This window comes from Eutrigla gurnardus (assembly GCF_963514095.1).
Source record: "Eutrigla gurnardus genome assembly, chromosome: 5".
Classification (NCBI taxonomy): Eukaryota; Metazoa; Chordata; class Actinopteri; order Perciformes; family Triglidae; genus Eutrigla; species Eutrigla gurnardus.
The window spans coordinates 25,675,554-25,702,169 of NC_139919.1; the positions used below are offsets into that span (position 1 = coordinate 25,675,554).

A 26,616-nucleotide genomic window follows, 5' to 3' on the forward strand; every position below is an offset into this window, starting at 1 on the left:
TCTAACAGGAGTCAGAATATGATAGGTATGTGTTATGTATATGTTGATCTACTTTATTGCCAAGAGTTAAATGAGAAGATTGACGCTCGTATCTGTTTGCTAAAAACAGCCAGCTGCTTAGCTAAGTGCAAAGCCTGGAAACGGAGGGGAAAAGGTTAGCCTGGCTCTGTCGGAAGGTAACACAAACCACCTATCAGCACCTCTAAAGTTCACTAATTAACATGACATCCTTATTTATCCATACAAAAACAAAAGTGTAAAAATAAAACACTGTGGTTTCAAGAGGCGTTGTGTCGTGCTATATCTTATCAGGGTGATGCTGGTTGCCTGGCAACCTCACGGTAATGACAAGACTTCAGGAAGTTAACGCGGTTGAGAAGAAGTGGATCGGTGGTGGTGAGATTTGTTACCTTCGGACGGAGACGGGGTTCGCGGTTTCCGGTCTTTGTGCGAAGCTAAGCTAACAGCTGCTAGCTTATTAGCTGGAGTACAAACAAGAGGACGGTAAATCTGTCTCACAGCGAGGAAAACAAAGAAGTGTATATGAATGACTACGCCAGGAAGCAGATTATAGTTCTAATGATACAAAAGGATGTACATCACACTACACATGCCAGTAATTAAAAAAAACAGCAAGATTCAAACACGTTAGGTTTAATAAATCATTCCTAAAATAATTGCCAACCTCAAGCTTCCACACACAAACACATTTCTGACCAAAGGAGGCCAACGTGTGTTCAAATCAATGATGCTCAAGTTTTTACCTGGACCTCTTCATGATTTCATCATCTGGGTCCTGCACTGAGAGATCCAGGAGAGACACACATTAGCACGCCTTATGATGGATAAGGCGCTTTTCAAAAGACAAACAGCTGATCGCACGCCAACACAAACACGTTAAGTAATAGTATGCACTAAAAATAAGGTGCCTTTCCCACACATCCTCTGTAATAAACATGTACATATGTTTGTCAGACTGGTTACAGTCATGAGGAAAGCTGCGTCATTGAAGACAGCAGCCACGTGACAGTTGAGGCCCGTCACTCTGCTGTCACTATGATCAGAGCACATCTGATCATTTCTGCAGGCCTTCAGTCACACCTAATCCTGACGACCAGAGGAGCGCACCCCTAACCCACGGCTCTCCGTCGCCTCACTCCCCTGGGTTTGCCAGGCCTCGCCCCAGACTTACTGAAGTCGGTGCCTGTGAGCTGAGCCAGGATGCGGAAGGAGCGGGACTGGGTGGTGCCGGTGCGGGGCTGCCAGTCCTCCGTGTCCTGGATAAGCCTCTTCTTGCTGCGGTCGTTGGGGATAAAGACGGGCAGGTGGTCCACCCTGAGGCCGTGCCTGCACACACACCCAGCAGCAGCACACGGCAGGCGCAGGTTAACACAAATCCCACCTCGGGACCAACAACCACTCACACCAACCTAAGCTTAAATCGGGTGACCTTGAAAATAGAGGACATCCTGAACAGATGAAGCCAAACTTAAACGTTAAGCAGAACAGTCACGCAATAAGCGATCTAATGGATATCCATTACTCAAGATTTCTCATGGGCACACTGTAGACGCTCATAAACGGATATTACCACATTAGAGATCATATTTGTAACGGTCACGGTAATCTATGGGAGAAAACCTGTCAGACTTAAGCACCTAGCCTGGTTGGAATAAACAAAAGCTTTTTTATTTCAATGCAAAAATCAAGAAGCAGCACCAAAAAAAGCGCTTTTCACTTCCAACACGTTGTTTCAAGAGGGTTGCAGGTCAACTACAGCGTGCATTAATCAAATAGCAAGTAGGTGATGAAAGGTTGCTAATAAAACTGGCTTCCTATTGTATCCGTTCTGTGACTCGACCCAGGAGCGTCGACTCTTCTCTTTATATCTAGCCTTGCCATATTAACATAATAAGCTGACAAACTAGCCTGCATGCAGCTGCCCCTTACTTGGACTCTCGGCACACATCACCATAGTAAGTGGTTTCACCCCTGTAGAATAAAGATATACAAGTAGTGTATTAAGTTCCCATAGAGAGACAGACAGAAAGAGGGGTCATAGACGTTTAAATAGCAAGAGATCCTGATGAATGAAGAGCTTTTTTTCCTGATTGCAACTGTGAGATAAAAGAGTGAGATGGTTACAGACTGTAGTAGCTACGGTTCCTAACCTGCAGGGTTGTGACATAAACTGGGATCTAATCTCTGCTTTTTTCTTGTAAATGATTGGATAATTATAAGTCAATGACTTGCATAATATCTCACTAATGTAATTCTTATATAAGATTTTTTATTTTTTGCTCACAACCAGTAAAAATATGCAACCACTGAAGAGTTGCAGGCACACAAAGAGAAAAAAGACCCCCAAAAAACACTGTAATAAAGGATGGGAATTACTGATGGAATTAATGACAATTTAAAAAGGCAATCAAGCAGACATTACTTTATCTGGACCGTTAATAGAGAAATAAATATACTAACTTGTCATGAGTTTCCATCTGTGGCATTAAAAGAAGAGGAGGAAATTGAGAGACAGGTCAGAGTTCAGCTTTGAAGAAGGAAAACCAGAACATTTTTGATACAGTATATGGTGGAGGATGTGCACAACAAAAGCCCAAACACGCTGTCGGATGCAGAAAACATGCAAGAGGTTATCATCAAGAGAATCTGTGAGAGAAAGAAGGTATTGTTTGTCTGTCAAATCATGTAGTGTCACCCTGACCCAAAATGACTGGCACAAAACATTTTGCCCAAGGCTCCTCTCACCCATGTGCACAAATGCTTTACAGAGTTATGTAAAAGTCTCCGGCATTTGCCAAAAATAAAAGAAAGAAACCTTCCCCTGATTCTACTCTTTCCTTGAATCCGCATCCACGGCGATAAATGCCACAGCAGTGACGCACCGTGATGTCAGGGTAAGCGCTGGGCAAACAACATCACACAGAAACCTGTTTCAATATGACAGGCCGAGACGCATTAGACGCGTGCTCTGTGCATTGAACAGTTTACTGTCTGGAGAAATCCAACAATGTCTTCATCAAAAGTGGGCTGACAGTTATAATTAGGGCTCCGTTCTTTTCAAAAGTGGCCAGAGGAATGGCTCTCGGCCATCTGCAGAGAAGCTTCAAACATGCGAGCCCTCTCCAGAGTAAGCAAGTACGGCTGCTTAAATAATCGAGCACCAGGGCAGTAAATTCTGCTGAGAATGTGTGTGAGTGAGGCTAAAAGCAGCCGATGGGCCACAGCTCAGTGGCTGCAGTCAGACCATGCTGCCGCTACCATGACACAGATTACAGGAACCAGACCAGCCTAGCCTTGAAGACCGTTTCACGCCACACTACTACCTAATGGGGCATTTTAAATTAATTTTGATCAATTCCTGGAGTCCTCGTAAAACCTGAACACTGGCAAAATAAAAATCTGGCATTTGTTTGATGTAATTATTGCATCAGGGGTTTTGTCATGGGAGCAGTAACTTCATTTTTAATACACAGCAGAGACGATAGTAACTTGGTTTCCGAGTTAAATGTTTTGAGGCAGATGGAATTGGATTTTCCAATAATTCACAATGAAACCGATCAATTAGGTTTTCAAGGAGGGACTTGAGATTCCCTTTTTTACAAAATAACGGATACATGTATTTGAGGGACGACATATGAGAAGGGCTCCATCTTAGTTGGTTTCGCAGCTTTGACTTTAAGAGAAAAATCAGAATTTTCATCATCACCACAAGAGTTAATTCTTTTTAAGCATACTGCAAATCAAAATATGTGATTAAATGCATCACCGGAGGTATGACTTCTGTTCTGACTAATGTGCTTTACAAAGAGGGAAATAGAGGACCATAATAAACAACACAGCGTCTAACTGCTGAGAGATACTGGACTTGAAAATGCATTCTGCCATTTCTTTCCAGCATAGCACTGAATGGCGACGCAAGATGCAAGTAATCACAGTCAGTCAATAACCCATCTGTGGAACAGCAAATCAGTGTGAAAAGGTGGATTGCCTTGCAAGAAAGTATGCATTTCTCAAAGCTTAAAAAGTCTTTCTTTTTGGAATTTGTCTCTCTCTCACACTCACACAAAGTGAGGATGATAAAAACCCAAAAAGAATAATCTAGATGTACAAAAATAGATCAAAACTTGAGAAAGGGCAAAACATAACCAGAGAGAAAAATAAATAAAAACTGATTTTACAGGGCTGTAAACTGTAACTGATTGTATTGACACGTCCTTCACTAATCTGTAAAACAGTTTTTGTCATCCGATAAATTCCACTTTAGAGGTCTTTCAGCCGGGGGAAGCCAGCTTGAATGCACATGTCAGCTTAATATGCCCTGCTATGCTCCAAGCGTTTGCTTTCCTCTGTATAATAAAAAGGCCGACAATTATTTAGGTCTGTTTTGACAAAATAATTGACAGTCTCCTTCTCCTCCAAATCATCCTACAGTCTATCATGATACAATCGATAATGGCAGCTCATTACTAATGGTGTCTTAAGCAATAAACCAATAGCATACGCTTTTTAAAAAAGTCATCATCTGCTTGCCGTCTTGTTTGTTACATTATTGGCAGACAGTGACGTGATTAAGTAGATTTTCAGCAGTGACTCAGCATACATTATGTTTATCTTCTATGAAATGTTTCTTAGGATCTGTGACACAATTTTGGCAACAAACTGAAGTAAACTGTCGACATAATGCAGTTTGGAAAATCCTGAAGGAGTTATTTTCTGTTTAGTGTAAAAAAAAAAAACAGAATAATGAGACATCAGAAAAACCATTAAAAACAACATTTTTCACATTGTGGCACCGAAGGGGATAGAGTTTTATTTCTCCACCTACCCATTCTGTGGCTGCGTCACACTGGCACGGCCCTGTGAGCTCGGGGTGTTAAGTTTAGGGGAATAGGCCACAGGTTTAATAGCAGGTCCTGAGTTGGCACTACCACCACCTGCTGTAAATGGCCTCGCCATCTTGTTAATGGTTGTGCTGGGGGCAAAGGAGTACTTTGGCTGAACAGAAGCCGGAGCAAGTGAGTCCTACGAGGGTGTGGGAGAGGGAGACAATGCAGCACAGTGCACAACATGCGGTTAGACATTTCTTTTTTTTGACACACAGTGAAAAAGGTCCTCCTGCTGTTGCACAATCCCAAGCTTTATATAAAGAAAGCTTCCAGCGCCGGCCGATATTTCTTTATTGCAAATTATTACTCGGGGCTGAAGGAGCAGATCCGTCAAAGCCTGCAGGCTTTTCTCCGTGCACAGAAGAAGTGCTTGAGAAGTGTGAACACAGCCAATTTATTTGTGTTGGCACTCTGCCACAGACTGGCCAAAGTAATCTGCTACTGCTGGTTTAAAAAAAAAAGTGAGAAATTGTCATATTTGACTGACGTGGCTCACTAATGAGATTTCTCACTGAGCATTATGCACAGACTGCAAAAGAGCACCTACTAAAATGGAACATTGACTTTGTGAAAAGTATTACGCTCCTGCTGTTTAACTAAAAAAAAAAAAGCAGTTCATGACACCGTCGTAGCACTCGCTCTGTAATCAGTTGGGCGAGTAGCACTCGAGAGGTTTGACAGTGAAACTAAACGCATCAGTAATACCCTGGCTTCGGGGATTGTGCAAGGCATCGCCAAATAACCAACAGCAAACTCAACAAAAGCAATATTCACAACACCCCATCCAGCAAACAACTCATTTAGTGACTCACTGATGCTTCGCTAACGCACGGTGCACGGACTCTGCGAGAGCTCGACGGTTGACTCGAGTGAATCAGATGAATTTAAACACAAAGTGACACGACACACTATTGAAGCCAATTGTGAGCAATGATTAAAGGACGTTTTTTCAAATTCAATCAATGTCACTGTAGTCTCGTAGCAGACCGTGCCAAGAAGCATCCGAGTGTTCATACGGAGGTGAGCTCAGCGTTTCAGACAAATTAAGTCTTACCTTCTGATCTCCACCCGCTTTGAAAGCTCTGTGGAAAGAAGAGACGCGGACGGTTATTACATACTTACAATAGACTCACTTCACTCACCGTTATTTTCAAAACCACAGAAGTCTGAAATGTTTCAATTAGAAAGGAAAATATGGTCGACAAATGTCATGTTGAATCCCCTTTTGATACAAAACTACACAATGTTTCTTGTGTTACACATTCTACTAAATTAAATTACAATGACAAAATCTAGGGCTTATTATAAATGAGTCAAACAGATACAAATATCCACCTCAATTTGCACAAAGATGAAGAAAAAAGTCACTCCGTAATGCTTCCCATTAGTTAAGACAATATTCTAAGTACAAGCTTAATTAGATTAAATAGGGAGTTGCAGGAACTCAGCTTGAGACCTTGTTTTACAAGGAGGTATTACAAACAACTGTAGCCCTGAATCTTCAGGTTATTTAGAGTTTGGTGGGAACTTCACTTTTTGTTTCATATCTCAACATGTGGTTTAGATAATCAGGTTAAAGTGGACTTGTTTGCTCATGTTTGCTTGCGTTTGAAATGCCCCATGGACTCCACAGCAACGCCGTCTCCCCGAGTCCCCCTTACAGCCACATGTCAACACTTAACCTAATCAGCAAGCACGCTACAAGCAACGGGAATGACGGGAGAGAAGAAGCACGTAGTAAAAACACGGAGGTTTTCTGTGTGGTGGCATTATATAAACACCCAAAACCTTATTACATTTCACATAAGTCTGTCTGCAGATTCACCCACCCAGTTAAGAATACTGCACATGCCACGGTGCGGTACACTCCTTAACTACTAATCCCAGGATTCACATTGCAGCGGTGCCTTTGCTGACTGGAGCAGACGGTTCATTAAAAGATTCTTCACACATTGAAACATGGAGGCAACCAGCTTTGCATTGCTGCTGGCTCCTCAAATAGCTGAATATAACCGCTGCCGTCCTCCTGCACTATCAACAAAACAATGGACAGCACTTCCTGCGTCAATCAGAAATGAATAAGCGGTACCGCCGCCGCCGCCTGCTCAACCACTGATACAGCCACGTTAAAGACCGGATGACAACAAGGCTGTGCCGATAGAGGGAGAGGAGTGAAGGGAAGGCACACTGACATGTCTGTGCGTGTCACACTTCTGGGAGACAAATCAATTTGACATTCATAGTGCTTCAGCTCGCCTTAAGCCGCAATTTGATTACGCACACACTCTTAAAAAGCAGGGCTATAAGGAATTTATATGACAGCCGCTACGTACTGTTTTCATTTTCGGCAAACTGGACTTAATCATCTCCGCATTCGTTGGTTTTTAGTCACCGTTTTTTCGCGGAATAAGTTTGTTTGCTTGGACCAAGTTTGACCCGTGCCGAAACTGAATATGAACACTATGAGATCATTTTCTGCCTCATTTCATTTCAAAAACCTCCCATGATAGCGTAATCAGCTTTGCACACATCACCGATAAAATTCCAACCGCAACCTTGCAGGTCGATCTCTGACAGTGAACATTGAATTATGGACCTAGTGTGTCCCTGTAGTTGCTACATGATCTCCTTTCTTTGAAGTTGAAAAATTGGCCCCTTTTTTTTTTTAATTCCACTCCCTATAATATGCTCTGGATAAACCCCATTTTAAAAGAGACACCAAGTGATCACTGGTGCTGAACAAAGTGAGGCACTAAACCAAACAATAGACCATATCTCATCACCGTGCAGCTGTCCTCCTCTCCACATAATAAAGGCAACTGGATGGTAGCCAAAATACAAATAAATAGCTCTTCTCTGAGAAGTGTTACATGAAAAGAATATTCGTCTGTCTTACAATATAATAACAAAAGAAGGTGAGATGAAGAGGAGACTGGGGAATAAAAACAAGTGGAAGAATGTGAAATGTTTACAATAGCTGTACTCCACATGGAGATGATAAATAGATGAGGAGTACGGAAAAGTATGGCTGATGTTAAGCAAACATGTTGACTTGTCTTCAGGCCTATCAAAACATTACATCACACCATGGAGGATACAGGTTAAAGAAGAAGACCTCTTACATGGAACGGCTGAATGCAGCTTAAATGAGACACAATCTCTCACCTACTGGGAAATAACTGCAGTAAAACTTTCAGTGCAATGATTAGAGCTAGGATTAAACATAAAATAAGATTTACATCATTTATTTGCAGGTTTTAGTAGAAAACAGCAAAAGGATGCTTCCTTGCCATTCTGCAGCCGGGTATGGCCTCGTAGAATCACCCTAACCCAGGTTCAAGTTAGGTTTATGGGCTACATCTTAACAAGGTGTCATTAATCATCAAAGCTCTGAACATCTGTTAGACACACGGGGGGGGCACATCTGGCTCAAGTATGATAACCGATCCACCCCTCAGCAGAAAGCTTGACATCACTTTTCTTTCACTTATCCCCTCGCCACAAAGGCCAACAAGATTCACGCTGTCTCTTCTCGGAATATTCCTTTGCTTTTCCACTCTGAAAAAATACCCCACCCATGAGTCTCCTGCTCTCTCTCTCCCTCACACACACTCCTTTTAAGGCATTTCCTAGGTTGAAGTGTAGCTTGTGACCTCTTTTTAAAAGCAAAAATACATAAATAAATACATGCAACATCAGCAATGTGTTTTGTTGGCTGTACGGTACAGGAATTCGCAGCTATTTGACAGCAAATACCACAACCTCTCGTTATCTCTGGGCATGATAATCACGTGCTGCAATATTTATAGGACTACCTATTACTTACAAGATTGCAGTGGCAGCAGCTCTCTACAAAGCCCTGGCATCTTACTCCCCGTCTCAAAAATCTGCCTTTGATCCCCCAAGTTTAACAAACCTCTGTACCGCTCTACCCCCTCTTCTAATTCATCTTTCCTCCATTATTCTCTCTCTTCTCTACGACCTCGACAATTAGGCCCATTGCAGGTTAAAAATAAATAATTGTGAAGCCACAGGAGGGGGTTATATACTGAAAAATACAAGAATTACTGAGATTTAAATTGTACAGTTGTAGCTGTATATATTATATATATATTTATTCCCCATGATGTCACCTATTGCTTTGTGGACTGCCATTTTGAGGCCTTGAGTTTGACATTTTGGCTGTTGGCATCTTGGTTTTTGCTCCTCGCCGTCTTGGCTGGTTCTTGCCAACCAGAAGTAACACGAGAGGTAGGGGGGGAGCTCAGCATGACCGAATGCTGAATAAGACATTTCTAGGTGACCAAAAGGGTTGCAATTAGCTTACATGAAGTGAAAACACTCCCCTACAATGTTCCCAACACCATCATACTTCTCACGCTTTTCTGGTCAAGCCAAATTGATAAATCTTTGCTCCTTTACATTTTTTAGGGGTTTAGGAGAACACATCATGTCGCAATACCACCATTATCTGTCTGTATCAATATTTGTTTTGTAATAGGAAAGCAATTTTATTACTATCATTTATCATTATAGATACATTATTTTGTTTATATAAAAAAAACCTTCGAATGACTAATGGATAAGCAATGACTTATCATTGCAGCTCCACTTTATATCACTAAGAAATACCAAAGTCGAGCTCCTGTCTCCGAGTGTCATGTTGCAAAAAAACACCATTAAACCCATTTGAAAAATGACATTAACGAGGCCCGCTGGATTTACTGCTCTGTGCAGAGAGATCTATGTTGTATGAATGCAAGAGGCGCCAGGCATGTGTTGGAACAACATGCAGCAAAATGATTCCACTATGATCTCGACATTTGAAACTATTAGTTTATGTTCTGGCTGTTTTCGCCTGGAAAAGTCAAATAAAACGACCTCAACAAAATCAGAACAGACAAATCTTTTGGCAGGCAATGACAAAAATGAACTAGATGTGGAAACAGCAGTGTTAAAGCAGGGATCACAACCTCTTTACTTTTTGATATTTTTGATATTCCCAAGCCTCATCACGGTTCCAGCTTTTTTGGAGAGGAAAATCTTTCTCTTATAATTAGGCTCCTGATGAAACATTTGGCTTGTACTCTATAGAGATGCCTTGTCAGTAAAGGGATTTCTGGCAGTAGCAATGAGAGCAGGTATGAGTGCTGTCTTTTTGTGAGTTATCCAGAGCTAATTAAAATAACTCAAGCTAAATTTAAAAGAAATAACACGTTTTTTTTCCCCCCATTCTGGCTCACATGTAACAACAAAGTGTTTTAATCTGAAGGAAAGAGTTTCTGTAATTTCATAATAAGTGGGAGCATAATTTAAGGCACCCATGGCTCCTCTGGTCTTTGTTTGGTTTAAATAAACCATTTTCAGTGTATCCGCCTGACAGCGAAGACTGCAAAGTGCAGACTACTAACCCCGGCTCTTCCTTCTTACGGATGCTAAGAACAGAATATTACTGCAATATTAAGTTAGTGAGAATTCAGGGCACACACCTCCAACCGCACAATCCTCCTGTTACTTTAATAAATTATGATGTTTTTAACTTTCATCTAGATTTGAGTCGAAATCAACATACATATTGATGATAATGCAGAATCGGGGGGTTTAATTGTCCATTTTCGTTATCTAAGAGCCAAACTGCATTATATTCACACCTGCCTTATGAATATGGTCGCAATTGCACATTTAATTAAATAGGTTTGTCAAATTTGTTTCAACCAAGCCATGCCAGCATTAGCATTTGTAAGAAAGCAGTGTGGGATGTCAAAACATAAATATAAATCACCCAGATTTGCTTTGCACAATACCAATGCTGTGAAGACTGGATACAATCTGTAAGAGTGATAAAAAAAAAAGGCAGTGTGCATAAATTTGAAATCTATGTGGGTGGAATCGGGCACACCTTTATGCAAAGACAGGTGCTGCGACCACGAATCGAGGAAAATTATTTTTCTTTTAAGTCTCAGGATTAATGGATAAAAAGCAAGTGCTTTAGAAATGACCATATGGTAATACTATACTACTAAAACTAAGTTTTCGTTTTTTTGTATCATGGACTAACTTTTCATCAAAATCCATTTAAAGTTTAAAGAAATTTAAAGTGGATTGAAAACATAACCTCCCCAAGCAGAAATAATTACTTTTTACAGTAATACGAGTGGGGTTGTGACTTATGAGGAAAATGAAATTCTAAAGTCTAAACCTAAAACTAAACCTTAGGATAAAAGGAATAATGGAATGTGTGTGTTGATAACTTCAATAATGTGTTTTGCAGCCAAAGCAAATTCCAAGGACATTGTGGCATTTTATCTCTCCAAAGAGGGAAGGAGGATATACGTTTTGTGGTGATTTATGCCGCTGTGTTTGACAGAGATAAAGTGTTTTAGCTTCATAATAAATTGTCAAATGACTTACTTGCTGAGGGTGAGGGTGAGAGCATCTGTTGCTGCTCTGATCTGGTTCTGTGCCTCCACATGGGTCATGTCTTCTGCATTGGTGTCACTGATGGACACCACCCAGTCTCCCACCCCGACACCAGCCTCGGCTGCCTTCCCACCTGGGGTCAGCTGGAAAAAGAGAACACACAGGGGCAGAAACCAGACCGAAGTTAGAGATACGTGAGGGGTGAAAACAGGCAGAAACCAGACAGAAGTTAGAGATACGTGAGGGGTGAAAACAGGCAGAAACCAGACAGAAGTTAGAGATACATGAGGGGTGAAAACAGGCAGAAACCAGACAGAAGTTAGAGATACATGAGGGGTGAAAACAGGCAGAAACCAGACAGAAGTTAGAGATACGTGAGGGGTGAAAACAGGCAGAAACCAGACAGAAGTTAGAGATACATGAGGGGTGAAAACAGGCAGAAACCAGACAGAAGTTAGAGATACATGAGGGGTGAAAACAGGCAGAAACCAGACAGAAGTTAGAGATACATGAGGGGTGAAAACAGGCAGCTCCAAGGACAGAAGTCCACTAATAGTAACTATAAAAAAAAATAACACAGCTACTGATCATTTAATTGGCCAATTACAAACATGCAACATATTTGGTTGCACAACGTATTGTTTCTGCATCAGCATCACAATATGTACATGCAGGTCATGTGAGATGTTTTTCTTATCGTCAAATCTCATTTTAAACGTTGTTTTCCCATGAATTACCTACAGTCTAGGTAGGCCTGCCACGGTCTCATAATGCACCGTATATATTTTTACACTTCAACAGGTGGGGTCCGCGTCTGCCAGGGTATTCAACTGAGTGGGTCAGAGGATCCTCTCCCCCGGCATTGGCTGGCATTATTTCCTCCATGAGTGCCCAACCGGCTCTTTTAGGTCAGCGAGGAAAAGCCCAGGGTGAAGTCGGGAAGCGTCTCCGACTGTGAGCTTTAAAGCAGCCCCATGCAAGACTGTCAACCGGGGCAGAAAGTTTTGAAAAATACTGCAATATTTCTTCCAAATGTCTTGCAGCCCCAGTCAGCAGGTCACGTCTCGAAACGAAAACATGAGGGGAAAAAAGTGTCATTGTGGGACTTCATTTCCCATCATTATCGCAAATATATCAGCAATTCAAAGCAAAATGCATGCTTAGCCAAGGTCTGCTAACGCCACTTAATAATCAACTCGGGGAGTCGGTGTGTCTGGAGCTGACAAGCCAGCCGAGATATTTCACTCAACACTGTCGGGAACAGGCATTATAGGTCATCATGATGTCATCAGTCATCAACGTATGATTTGCCGCAGATGTGACTATGAAAGGAAATGTTGAAAGCTGCAGACAGGAGCCATATGTTACAAATAGTCACATCATTTACTGGAACAACCCATCTAGACAAGACAGGTAAGTCACTGACATCCTCCTCTCGGGCCGTCACAGACATATTGAGTCAGAGCAGAGGGCTGGAGTCTCGTTACCGACAGGAAGAACTTGACATAATCTATGTAGGTGGCAATCGTTTTCTACATGCACACGGTGCTTCTGGAGCACATGGGAGACTAATATACAGGGCGGAGATGCCAAATTGTGTTTGGTAAGGGCTTAGTCAGCTTGTCCATGCGGTTTAACGAAACCCGAGACTTGTGTCCAAGTCTCAGATAACTGGAGTACAAAGAGTTCAGAATTCGATAAGTGAGCAAGTGTCTGGATTTCTGGCCAAAAAAAAAAAAAACTATTAGGATTACTCTCTGATGTCATGGATCCCCTGCAAATGTTAGCTCATCAAAAGCTTGGAGGACTCAGCGGTTCAATCGATAGATTTCTGCCATGTTCAGCTAAGCCATCCCTCTCGCCGCTTTGATTCTGCACATTAAACATAAACACTGCGGGGAGGTAATATGCTCTGTAAACTGGGTTCGGGGGCTGATATACAACTACGCACCCCACAAAGACAACAAAGTTAAAGCCTACCCTGAATCAGAAAAGCAGCAAAAGCTAAAAATAGAAAGAAATGCATTCCTCGGGGGGGCAATCCACGCTGTACTTATTTTACAGCCGAGTTCAAACATCACTTTAATTGCTTTGATTTGCATGCACTGGAAGCAATTAAGAGTTAAGAAAGAAATAATTCATCCAGTTTAGGGAGAAATCGAAGGAGCTTGAACAGCGTGCACTGGAGAGAAACATGTAAGAGATGACATAAGTGACATTGTGAGCCGGGGCACAGTCTGGCATAATGCCACCGAGGCTCACTACAGAGAGCCACAGACCCCCTTTTTACCACTGGATTTGTTAAACTTGAACACATTGCCATTTGACCAAAATCAAAACAATGCTTTTATTAGCAGTGAACAACAAACAACAACAACACATGAGCCTTGGCCACGAAAGCATTGTCAAAGCCTCAGAGGATCTGTAGCTTTTTAATCTGTTATATAAAGAGATGTTGCAATGTCAAGCCAGTGCAGTAATAGATAGATAGCATAGAAAAGAGAAAACCCCATCAGTTTGTCATCTTTTCAGAAAGAATAATACAAAAAAACTCTTTATGAGATTTAAATTGAGCAATTAAATTTATCGCAAGCCAACCCTGAAGTGATGTGGGACTTTTGGTCTGTGGAAAGAGCCAAAGTGATTCTATTTTAATAAAATAACATTGGAAATACAGACAGGTGAAGAAGTAAAAATGTAAGCTTTGAATTAAAGAGGAATGCAGGAAAGAAAGTTATAACAAAGGAAAGCATGATTGTTGTCATTCAGAGCACAAGGATCACTTGATGTTTTGCAGAATATGGAAATAACGAAGCAGAATTTCAGACTTTGATTATCTCTACCACGGTGCACCAATGCTGTTCTGGAGGCCACCTCACTCATAAATGCTTATTTTGCATTCGACTCATCACCCGCCTTAAATGTACTCTAAAATGACACACCATCATTCAACATTTACCTAAACGGCTGACTTCTATGCAACGGTGAGATAAAGAGCTTAAAAACAAGATGCAGATTGTATCTGACAGTGCAGTGTGTCTGTTACTGACGGACGCAGACACCTGTGCTCCTGGCTCAGGTTCAGGGTGCAGCTGCTCCCCTCACTTGAGAAGGCAGCAGTTAAAGTTGCTGTGCTCAGACCTTTGCATGGCAGGGGGGCGGATGGAAACCCTATACCCTTCCCAGCAGTTCGTCAATATGACGAAGGGCACTGGAAAACATGTTCCCTTAAGGCAACACACCGCACTTCTCCCTCACAACAAGCAGGCATCCCAGAGAATGTCGCAGTTGTGAGCAGATATTACAAGGATGGTTTTTAGATTTGGCCAAATCCTCTGACAAAAACAAACGAGAAGCATCCCGTCATAAATGGATCTGTGCAAATATGATTGCAGGTCACTTCACAACGACGGCATGCCGTTTGTGCAACAACCACAGAGGTTAGCCTACCAGTTAGCCTGTGTCAAGCCGTTTTTTTTGGCAGAGCACAGTCGCAGAGTCATTTTGGTATGCTATCAAATTTCAAAGCATGGTCCAACCTTTCAAAACGCAACGTCTTGGGTTCACCTTTGAAGTGCTCCCCTTGACACGGTCTGCCAGGGCCTCATGCTCGCTCCGGGCAGGCTACCCTTGTTTTTGGTAAAACGCATTAAAAAAAAAAAGTTTATCTACAGCTGCACGATATAATGGCCGTGTAACTCTGCACCAACTCAGTTTTATTCTTTCCACGGCTATTTGGGGGCCGAGAGACAGTCTGTCCTTACATCACTCACACAGCACAGCTGATGCAAAGCCATAAATATCCCTCTGAGAAATGGAAAACCAAACCTGCACGTATGTGGTCTCCCTGAAACTGCTGCAGTGGAACACCTAGCACTAAGTCACCTTAAAACACTGCTGCACCGATCACAACATAAGACATTCGCATCCAACTGGCCGCACAAGAAACGTCCCCCGAGGGCAATCAGTAAGCCCTGAATTATTAATTCTCCCCTCCAACGAGGCCTCATTTCCTCCCAGAGTTTGTGCATGTATGAGAGAGGGGGAGTGTTTAAGGAGTATACAAGTGATAAAGCAACAGATGGTCTACGAGCCAGACAGAGGCACACACACAGAGAGAGAAACAGGAATAAAAGAGGATGACACATCCAGTTATGGTGGTGGAGAGACATCGCATCTCGTCTCTCACTTATTGACTTGACATCATCCGCAATTTCCTCCGAACATTTGATTTCTGTGTTGTGACATGTGTTAGTAGATAGAAGCCAGACGGTGCTCAGGAGGCTCCTTTATGGTATCCTTATGTTTATGGAATTGCGATGGCACAAGATCTGGGACTGATATATGGAGAAACTCAGGATCTAGGGCTGCCGCAGACTCGGGTAAACTCAATTCAGACAGCAATGAAACGACGTTACGATGACATCTTGCTTCCTAAATGTTAGGCTTCCCCTTTTGAAACAGGATGTTGGGACAGACATAAAGAGACAAGAGATATATAATTTTACTTAAGTATAACCTCTCAAGTTCTTAAGAAATTCAAGAAAAAAGTTGGCACAAAAGTTGTTAAGACACAGTGGGCGGTTTCTGGAGGCAGGATCAAACGACTCAACTGGGTTTCAGAGGTCGGCTTTCATAGGAGGAGACGTTTGTGTTTTGCCTTCAGCATTCAAAGAGAGTGATGACATCATAAGGGTCATCTCAGCTTGGTTTCAGATAATGCAAATTTAAAAACAGAAATCCAACTGGAGGTGTGAGAATCAACAGTTGCAATAGATTGCTCCATTGGGCTGCATTATGGGAAATGTAGGAGTCACTGTTTTTTGAGCTTGATCCATAGGACCTAAAATCAGGCTATCAGTGCAGTTAATTATTTTTTTAGATCCCCCTCTGACACGCCTCCCAACGTTATTGACGTGCACTACTAAATAGCTGGTGTACCCCTTTAAATATGAATAACATAACATTTCCAACCCAAACAGAAATGACAGTTTACCAGTGCCAAGCAGCAACCATCCTACGTTCATCCCAGTCTGGGAGGAGAGTCTGAAGACACACTGTCGTGCCCAGTATCACAGCGTAGGATTCAAAGGAATAGAATGACGTTTCAGTAATTTTACCAACAGAGAAAGACATTTCCATTTCATAATTTATTATTTTTCTGAAGTTTTTCCTGTTTATCTACCAACACAAGGCTAAGAAGATGAAAAAGTGGAACGTGGGATATTAATATTAAAGAGATTCAAATTAAAGTTATGTACATATTTTTTCAGATGATAAATGGGTGTATTCTTGTTGTGCTAAGGTCAAAAAGTTATTTTTCCCCCCTTACACAGTGACTAAACAGTTTGTCTTGGCGAAGTCTCGTTTCCTCTGATCTCAGTGGAAAAGTATTCCAGTGAGATTGTTGAGGAGTCCATTATATGCGCAAGAAAAGGGAACGTGGAAGACAAATTAGACATAGAAGGAGACAAGAGGATTGTCTGTTGGCAGCGACTGGGTGGATACAAGAAAAATCCCAGGAATGCTGAGAAAGCATAGCATTCTAGACTTGCAGACGGAGGAGGAAGGAAACAAGCATCCATAGAGAATGGGAACCTTTATACCAACACTCTCACACGCCGTTACAGACCCACAACCTTCCAAATCAATACAAAGATGGTCAGAATCTCCCTCTACAGTACAACAAAAAAAACTGAGTAAATGTTGTACTACGAGGTTATTGATGATGCAATCTGCCACAGTGCGATCAAACTCAAATTAACTAAATAACCACGAGGTCCCGACAACACTAACTGTCATCTAATCTTTACGAAAGACACTTATAGGCATTGATCTTTCCGGAGTTATCGCTTTCAATCTCTTTTCCTTACAGTGTTTTAATGAGCATTTTGTCCCGTCACTCCACATGCTCCTCATTGTGCAATAGCTTTTAAACCGGCTGTCTGGGGTTGAGATTCTTATCTCATCAGCTACAGACCAGTAAGGAAAGACCACCCATTAAATTCATCCAAGCCGAGAGAGGCCAGGCCTGACTTTTATTCCTGTTACTAAGGGATACTGCACATCTTTCATGTTTACATCCCCTGGTTGTGTTGTTTTCATCCTCCGCGACCGTGTGATTTACTGTCCAGTCTTTTATGACAAAGGCACAGGGAGCAAACAGTCCTTGAGAAGTAAAGAAAGACAACCTTTCACATCTTTATAACTCCTGGACCCTGCGGCCTGGTAAGACTGCTGGAACAAGCTAGAAGATATTAGCCACTGGCCAGTCCTTAAGGCTCAAATCATAGCAGCACAGGGTTGTGGGGCCATTATCAATTTTACACCCAGCTGCTAAGACAAACCTGGGTTTAAAAAAATGTAATGAGACTGCAGGTAAAGGCTTTGCAATACAGCAAATGTAAGCCATATTTCTGTCAGCAAGGAAAATAATCAGCATGCATAATGGAAATGGATTGCAGAAAAACTGGCATCTTGCATTGGCTGATTAAACAAGATAATTCAACAACAACTACAGACACACCTACTGACACTTCCCCGACAGTACACCTTGCCCGACTAGACGGAAAGTCAACAGCTATTTCCCACCAGAAATCCCTGTTTTGTAGCGAGCAATTCGTCAAATAAATCGGTTCAATTAGGTCAGGTCTTTTATGGGTACGGGGAATATGTTTCTTGACATAGATCCAAGAGGAACATTGTGTTTCTGCCTGCCAGAGAGCCGAGCGGATACAAGACATGTACTGACAAAGCTGGTGATAACTCCTTCCTTCGCCACGGGATTACGTCAACTCTGCACACACCTAAACGCGATGCTACTTGCACACTGTAGACTCCTTAAGCCACACTAATAAAAACAACATAAAATAGTGTTATTCCTTCACAGCTTTATTATTTTAATGTTACATTATAACTGACTTGTTATGCAGCTACCAATAAACATAATTGAAAAGGGTTTTGAAAGGCTATGCGGGGCCTGATATACATAATCTACCAACTCAAACTGCAAATATTGAACATAATTGATTATTTACGAATGCAAGGCAGTCTAAAATGTATACATCAGTCTCTAAGGGAGCAATGTAACAGTGGGGAATGGAGACGTCGGATCTGCTTGTGCAATAGCTGGCAGCAATGTAGGAATCATTTTGTGTGTGCGCATGCGTGCGTGGCTGTAAGTGTGAGTCTGTGCGTTTGTCAGGCAAAGCAGCGCTGCACTTATAAGGCCTGGAAAGCGGCCGCTGCTCTCTTCAATAGCAACAGTAATTTATCCAGTGTTATAGTGACCTAACACGGACAGTACAAAGCACTGCCAAACAAAACATGGCATGAACTGTTAATACTACTAATCCTTAAGGTACTGCATATTAAGACAGACTGGACAGGGGTTGGTACGTGCATCATAAAAAGTGAGTGATAGGAAAATGAACAGTCTAAAGACTATCAAACTTATATTAAGCAAACTTTTGCAACATAAAAAACACAAAAAAGATAATGTGAATTAGGCATGTTTCTATCAACTGGTGTGGAGCAAATACAGTTGGCTATGCATGGATGTTATCCACGAGTAACCAGAGGAGAAGAAGAAGAGGTTGAGAACCAGACTCAAAATAATTTGGCTTGGCCATCTAAACTCATCTACAAAAGAACAATGGAGACGTCTTTTGGGATTTGTTATTTGTACTTTCATGTGACCTTCTTTTTGCCATGTTTCATCCTGTCCAGAGACGAAGGCGAATAAAAAGGGCATGGGGGTGAAACCCACACCCACTTCCGTATGACGAAAGCTGTGAAAATAGTGATATGGCATGGGGCACTGAATTTGATTAACTCACTTATATTCACACGACAACTGAGACAAGAATTACACCGCGCCGCCTCACTCCGTGCCACAGGGAAACTACTTCAACGGGAGGAGAATGGGCGCCAGCTACAGAGACGGGCAGCAACTTGACTTCAGCCAGAGAAAATCTGAGCACTTCCGTCTCTGGAGCGGCCATTTGCTTTCCTTATGGCTGTAATCTCCTTGTGTTGGGGAGCAACGACCAGTGTTGAGTTAGCATGAAAACATGGAGGAATTAGCGAGCTAATGTTAGCCAGCTAACTAGCCAGTCACTTAGTGAGAAAACTTCAACTTTATGCTTCATTTACAAACTCTTAAAAGCACATTTCTATCACTAGATACTCAATCAGTCAGAAGAAGTATAGAAGCTTAAAAGGGATGAGATGATCCAACATGCAAATGAGCACAGATGCAGAGAAGTACAAAAGCTGAGTGCAATAACAAAACAGTTTCTTACCCTTGATACAGTGAGGGGCATGCTGAAGTCCTTGCCACCTTGCAGCCTGAAGCCCCAAGGCGCTGGGCCGCTGAGGGTCACTGAGTAAACGCTCATAGCCTTGGGAAACAGAGAGCAAGGAACAATGTCTTAATTAGTCAGAAAGCCCAGAAAATGATCCTATCTGCTGCCGGTCGTCTGCATGATATCCATCACACATTCCACACAGAAACAGACACTGAAGTTGTCTCTTTTTACGTTTATAATGTTACATCAAGTCTTAATTAAAAAACTAAAATGGCATGGCTCACAAAATAATAAAACTTCACATCCGCCACAGGGACACAAGGTTCATGTTTCATCATACAAACTCAGAATGTATAAACGTTACTAAAATGCAAAAAAGGACTACCGTGGAGCAACATCAGCATCATAAATCTACTGTCCAATAAGAAGAGCAGTGGCTTCCAACCGTTATCTCCTTTCTTCTTGTATTCAATTAATAAGTCAACCATTTCAAAGTGACCTATAATGGGCCCACAACACTTTGAAATATTTTGCATAATTTGTGAAAGCATGTGTGAAACAACTTCAACAGAACCGATTACTGGCATAGATCGTCACGTCATGAAATAACCAGGTAATTTTAGGATCCAAAGGTAACTTGAGACATCGGGCTATGTCACTTGCGAGTTACGGCTGTACCACTGACCCCAGTACCTGCACCCCCTAACACACCACCTCCTCCACTTCCTCCTCAGCTCTACCAGGTTTCATTATTCTTCCAGACACACAGCTGGCTTCCCAAGACGCCACCACGCAAACCTACCTTGTCTTTAAGGGCTGGCCGTTAGCCCAGACCTGGGAGAAAGCGAGAGAGTCAGTAAGCTAGGGCAAGCAGATTCTCTCCGTGTTGGCAAACCCTACCCCGACGCTGTCTGTGACACAGGCAGGGCCCGAGCCGTTCCTCCCTCCTCGGAGGCTATATAAGGAATGTAAAACTACACCAAACTATTTCAGCCCAACACCCACATGAGTCACAGAGAGAGGGGGGTAAGGAGGAGGACGGGGGAGAGGTAACGTCAACTACCTCTATATGCTGGCAAAATCCTCAACATCAAAGTCAATGCATTATTATTTTGTACTCGAGAAGCGGCCACAACTGAAGCAAAGCTTATGGAATTCAACATTCCTGATGGAGGGCATGAAGCACAGTACAACCAAACCAGCAATTATATTTTAACATCAAGTTCTTAAAGCAACAGGAGGAACTCACATATAGTAAAAACTGAAGTGGGGTCCATACATAATAGAAGGAAGAAAATAAATAGTAATATAGTCAAAAATACTATTTAAACAAAAGCAACCAACCACTCCAAATAACCCCACGGTCCACAAAGCCTGCAAATCTGCCGATTTAATTAAATTCATTTTCAGAGTTTTCATTTGTATCGATTTATTGTGTTTATGTGCAAGACTGTCAATGCACTTCCAAGATTGCACAAACAGTCCTAATCATCCTCAAACGTTTCTCATATTATACCTCCTATAGTGAAATCCAGGAGCCAAGAAAATCTAATTATAAGAAGATTAGACATCTTAAGAGACAATAGGGAGAAAAGGCAGCAACAGGTAATGGATGTTAGATTTATTTTTTTCTTCTTTTTTTTTTTGTAACAGCAAATTCATTATTTTGATCGTTTCGAGCTCTTCAGTTAATTAAACACCACCTTCTATATTAAACCTGTTTGTGGTTTTGCTATTTATAATGTACGGTGTCACTGTAATATTGCTAAAGTTAATGTGAGATCCTCAAATAGACGAAATTTAACGGTCTGGCTAGACGTTTGTGAGCTTTACGTAGCTTACTTTTAATTGATTTCAAGTCAGCCATTATTGACAGACCGGTGACACAATACGTTAAAACCTTCACCGCAGAAGAACAGGAAGAAAGAAGAAAGAAGTGTCTCGAACAAACAAACAAAAAAAAGTAGTAGTTTTCACCGCTAACAGACCGGATGGTGGTTTGGGAAGCAGCTAGCAAGAAAAAGGGGTAAACCTCAACACAAACACAAGACATATAACTTCAACCGTTTAAAAAAAAAGAGTGACTCCGCACACGAAGGAATGCGTTCAAGTGTATTGACACGTTAATTCGCTCACCTCTTGTCCCTCTCCAGACATCACGAGTCAGTCTACCGGATTAATACCACACAGAAAAAAGAGTCGGTCGGTAAGTAGGCTAACTTTTGGACTTCCTTGAAGCGAACGTCAGGAAGCCACCGCGGATCCCCTTCGGTGAACAGCGGGATCATTCCCTCAAATTCTTTTTTGGTACGACGCCTGGAACGTCACGAGTCACGTGGGCCGCTGCTTCGCTTCAATACTCGGGGCGAAATGATCCGCAGGAGGCTGTTGCGTGGACATCCAGTAATATCACAATAGTATGGAAGGACATTTCCGCCACAATTCTCAAACTTTCTCAAAATATTGACTAAGTATCTCAAAATAATGCCTTTTTATCTCAAGATAATGACTGTATCTCAGAAATAATTACTTAATGTCTCAAAATACTAATCATTCTGAGATACTCTCATTATTTTTGCGACACAAAGTCAGTTTTATAATCACCATTTTGAGATAATAAGTGATAAAGTTTCTCACTATATTAAAATAGTATATTACTATACATTATTTATTTATTTAATTATTTTTTGGAAAGTTGATTTGAGACGAGGTTTTGAAAAAAGTCAGACTTTGTAATGGACAATATAATTGCTACCTTTAATCAAGGTAGTTGATTTGTATAATTCTTCAATACTGATGTTATAGATAAACAATGCCGTGTTTGTCCTTGATTTCTCTATTACATTAGAATTAAACTTTATTTTCATTGACAAAATGTAACGTGTTGATATTTCTTATCATTGGTATAAGTAACAGCAACATTAAACAGATAACCCTGAGTTGCGATGATCATTTAGTAGGCCTGGTGACTGGACATGCAGCAGACGGCCAGCAGATGGCGACAAACTGCAACAAAAGGGAACTGGTACCCTCAGGGTGCTGCCCTGTTCCATCATCACAGTGCTGAACAAGTGAAGAAATCATGAATCATCAGTGAGGGCCTGAAAGCGAAGCTTGCATTGTTTATTACAGGCGATTTCATTATTTGCCCCGTTGCCTGCAGTCATCTACTTGCAATAGCCGATGTTGGAGTGAAAAAAAAAAAGAGATAATATTAACGTCGCGGTACCGGTGGCATAATTTGGGGGTATTTGGACGTTAGCTAGCTAAACCAAGCTCAGTTAAACTTGTAAACACTTTTGTGAAAGATGGCTGACAACGGCGCACACCCGACCGAGGAGGACCCCGCCGCAGCTTTCCTGGCCCAGCAGGAGAGCGAGATAGCGGGGATAGAAAACGAGGACGGGGACGCGGACGGATTCGGAGCGCTGGAAGAAGCGGGCGGCGACGAACAGCCGCCTGAGCCGGAGCCGACGCCGGTCAACTATGGCAAGTTTTGCGACCGAGCTAACGTCAGTGCTAATGTGATGCTTCGGCTAGCAACTAGCTAACTAGAGCTAGCTGATGTGTGTGTGCCGGTACTTGTAGTAACGTCAGTTAGAGAACAATCCCTCCACGTTAACAACAGCATCGCTTGCTGGTGCTAACATATCGCTACATATACAACCAGGCACTGGAGTTAGCTCATTTACGATGAGAAAGTTAGCCGGCTGTAGCTTAGCTAACTCAAGGGTAACTTAGTGGGTTTGTTCGCACGCCGGTAACGTACGTTAGTAACGTTTATTCCTCAGCACACACACACACATTTGGCGCTGTTACGCGTTACAAACGATGTAACGTCTGATTTACGACCAAGTATGTACGTTAATGTTACTATCAGTGATTTAGCTAAACATGGCTAGCTGTTTGTACTCTTCTCCGGGAAGGAAAAACTCCCCTGTTAACTTCTTGGGCAGCAATAGCGCCCGAACAGGTGCTACTGCATTTTTCCTGAGGTGTATCTGTAACGTTCATCTGGTGACGTATAAACAGTGAGCATAAGATTCAATGAGGAGCGGCAGCTAACTGGGGGAAACTCTAAAGAAGTCCATTCTAACGTTAAACCCTGTTTATTTCTTGTGACAATGTCAGACGGTTTCGGGGAGGAGGAGCCCGCCACAGTGAATGGGGACATGTTCCAGGTGAGAAGGAGCAGATCCTTTAATTGTGTCATTATTTGCAAAGTCTATACATTTGTGTGTGTTTTATTCTAAACGCCATCACATCATTTATTTATTTATTTTGTATTGTCATGCGATTAACATCCTCTCAAATTTTGGGTCAAATAGCACTTTTTTTTTTAAATATTCATATAATAGTGTAAATGTGTTCTGTCCTCCAAAAAGGAGTCCAATGGCCCAACAGACAACTATGCAGCCATCGCCCAGGTGGATGTTCAGAGGCAAGAGCCGGAGAGTTTACGCAAGTGGAGGGAGGAGCAGAAGGCACGCCTTGAAGCGCTAGGTGAGCAGAGCTACCAAGGGGCAATGCACTTCCTGCTTTACAAGCTATGAGCCTCATTAAGACAAATGAGGCAGCACGTATAACTGTTCCACACCTGATGATATGTCAGTTCCATTCTGCTATACACTCTCTGACTGTACTGCTCTCTGCTGTCGCTCCTGGAAAAAGACTCGGCATCCAAGGAGGCAGAGGCCGAGTGGAGGGACAAAGCCAAAAAGGAGCTGGAGGACTGGCATGTACATCAGAATGAGCAGATGGAGAAGAACAAGGTTAACAACAGGTTAGTGTCGCGTGGCATTTGGTTTGTCGCCATGATGTGATGGCGTTGTAATAACTACACTGAACACAGTCTATTCACATTATCAGATTCAGTGTTGTATCGGCATATTATAATTATAATTTTTCTCGGTGAAAACCAGTAACATTTTTTAAATGAGTGACAATTTAATGTTTAAAAGTATGGATAATATTGCTGAATTAATTTGTTTGTTCCTTACAAGAAGACAGTATGTTATTTTAGTCTGGATTGCAGTCAATATTGTACATTATGATAAGAAAAACAATTAAAAAAACCATTCCAGCCTTTCCTTTCTTTGACTAATCTAACCCTGTTCTTCTCTCACACTTTCCAACAGACTCTGTCCAAGTCTGGCACGGTATTACTCTGCATCTGTTGCTCTAGTTTTGGCCAGTTTTCTTTCTCCCCCCGGTGTCTATGAAAGCACTGAGAGACAATTCTCTGATGAGATATTAGTCCAGTGTGTGCGGTTAGAATGTCGGGAAAACAAAACAGGAAACTGGCTAACGAGAAGGAATGCAAACAGCAGAGACAGTTTTCATCCTCGCTACAGCCAAGCTTGTACTTGTACTGCAGTTATATATTTTCAATTCAGTCTTAGTCCTTTTAAAAAACGTGTATTCCCATCTCATTAGAACTGTTTCTCAGTCGCTTACTTGATCCTTTTAATGCAGGCCCTAGCGTTTCTCTTATTGTTGCTTTAACACTGAAACTGTTCTCCTTTCTCCTCCTTTTCCCCTGCTTTCTTGGCCTTGCCTGCTTACTAGGAGTGCTGACAAGGCTTTCTACAAACAGCCTAACTCTGATGTTATAGGCTTTGTGTAGGTTTAGAATTCTTACGCTTTTTTAATGTTGTCTGCTCGACCCCAGAAAATGACTATTAGTTGATTTCCTCCTGATGCATGACCAAACACTAAACCTACCAGTGTGTTTTTGAAGGTTCAATTTGGTATTTCCTTCATATGTATTTGGTTATAGATGGGCTTTAGGTTATAATGCATTTTAAAACATGTCTCCAACAACGTGTTTGATTGGTTTAAAGCAACGCATGAAGTTGGTGTGGATGGTGCTGCTCATGTGATTTGAACTTTGTGGTTGAGCACCACGTTTGGCTCTGACGGGACTAGCTGTTATGGAAGCTCTTCTGAAACGTTAAAGCTCATTCATTTGTTTCCCTGGTTTCCTTTCCCACCCGTAGATCATCAGAGGAGGCTTTCCTGGCAGAGAGCGATGGCACCAGCCCAGGATCCGAGTGGGAGAGAGTAGCCCGTCTCTGTGACTTCAATCCGAAAACCAACAAACAGGCAAAGGATGTTTCTCGTATGCGTTCTGTCCTCATTTCTCTCAAACAGACCCCTCTAGTTCGCTAGAGGAGGTCGCAAAGGAGAGAGCTTTGCTCTAGAAACATTGCCTTTTGAGTTTTAACCTCTTAATGCATCAGAAGAGTTTGTATGCCCTTTTCCATAAAAATCCTGGTCTGTTTATAACCTTTGACAACTTCCCGCCTTTCTTGATGCCTATATTATTGAAATAATATTCTTAATCTCCGTCTCTTGTGAGAAGATGAAGGACTGCTCTATTGTTACGACATCCTTTGGCTGGTCAATTTTATTACTGCTATATTTAAGAAAATATTGTTACTGTAAGTTTTTCCTTCCCCTTTATTTTATAAATTATTAGGTTAATTTTTTTGCATGCCTCTGCCAATGTTGGATGCACAATTTAGTTGTTTTATAAAATTTGCATTTTGCTCAATGTCGAACACTTAAGCACTATTGCGAAGTAGATTGTAACCACTTTTGCCTCTTTTCAAATGTAGTTATCAGCAGTCTGTGTTCACATTCGTTGTATTATATCCCGAAGTACCATATTTAACATTGCTGGCATATTTTTTTCTCTCTCTTTCAAATGCATAAGCTTGTGGCCTTTTTGATGTGGCTCTTATTTACAGGATTTCCTCTTCAATTAGGCACGATTCCAGCAGAAAAAAACTTAAATCACAACCAAAGATCTAAACTTTCAGAGTTCACGTGATGGTTTGTGCAATTTTTCATTTCAACTATTTTCTCAGCATACGTTTTAAGCACCATTTCTGTGTTACATCAATTTTTTTGGCTTTTTTTTTTAACAATTATCTCTAAGGTGTCAATTTCAACAGTCATGTCTGCACATTGTTTCA

General features: G+C 41.7%; 2 protein-coding genes across 7 annotated transcripts in view; one reads left to right on the forward strand and one right to left on the reverse strand.

The window, feature by feature from the left end:
• The window catches only part of pdlim7 (PDZ and LIM domain 7), a 31,135-nt gene extending 9,203 nt beyond the window's left edge, over window positions 1-21,932 (reverse strand). The window contains exons 1-7 of one of the 4 annotated variants that reach the window (XM_084009065.1): window positions 21,773-21,932; window positions 19,631-19,729; window positions 11,319-11,470; window positions 5,962-5,989; window positions 4,847-5,043; window positions 1,193-1,347; window positions 765-801 (exon numbers count right to left, since the gene is read on the reverse strand). In XM_084009065.1, coding sequence (XP_083865191.1) covers window positions 765-801; window positions 1,193-1,347; window positions 4,847-5,043; window positions 5,962-5,989; window positions 11,319-11,470; window positions 19,631-19,729; window positions 21,773-21,793 — 689 coding nt within the window. In that variant the 5' untranslated portion in view covers window positions 21,794-21,932. Of the gene's footprint in view, window positions 1-764; window positions 802-1,192; window positions 1,348-4,846; window positions 5,044-5,961; window positions 5,990-11,318; window positions 11,471-19,630; window positions 19,730-20,434; window positions 20,598-21,772 lie in introns of those variants that run through there. The other 3 variants (XM_084009062.1, XM_084009063.1, XM_084009064.1) reach the window with 3 other exon arrangements.
• Window positions 21,933-22,706: 774 nt separating this feature from the next.
• cltb (clathrin, light chain B) lies at window positions 22,707-26,409 on the forward strand. 3 transcript variants are annotated; one of them, XM_084010567.1, is made up of 6 exons: window positions 22,707-23,125; window positions 23,768-23,817; window positions 24,022-24,139; window positions 24,308-24,419; window positions 24,775-24,795; window positions 25,636-26,409. In XM_084010567.1, the coding sequence occupies exons 1-6, from the start codon at window positions 22,945-22,947 to the stop codon at window positions 25,805-25,807; spliced, it is 654 nt and encodes a 217-aa protein (XP_083866693.1). In that variant the 5' UTR covers window positions 22,707-22,944; the 3' UTR covers window positions 25,808-26,409. The 3 variants fall into 3 exon arrangements, with proteins under 3 accessions (XP_083866693.1, XP_083866692.1, XP_083866694.1); XM_084010566.1 differs by lacking the exon at window positions 24,775-24,795 and adding an exon at window positions 25,205-25,258; XM_084010568.1 differs by lacking the exon at window positions 24,775-24,795 and having other exon boundaries at window positions 22,711-23,125.
• The last annotated feature ends 207 nt before the right edge of the window (window positions 26,410-26,616 follow it).

Bases quoted from the DNA above. Each gene is read 5' to 3' on its own strand.
- cltb (XM_084010566.1), top strand. From the start codon at position 22,945: ATGGCTGACAACGGCGCACACCCGACCGAGGAGGACCCCGCCGCAGCT. The intron at 23,126-23,767 runs GCAAGTTTTGCG...TGACAATGTCAG, and splicing joins GCCGACGCCGGTCAACTATG to ACGGTTTCGGGGAGGAGGAG. The intron at 24,420-25,204 runs GTTAGTGTCGCG...CCTGCTTACTAG, and splicing joins AAGAACAAGGTTAACAACAG to GAGTGCTGACAAGGCTTTCT.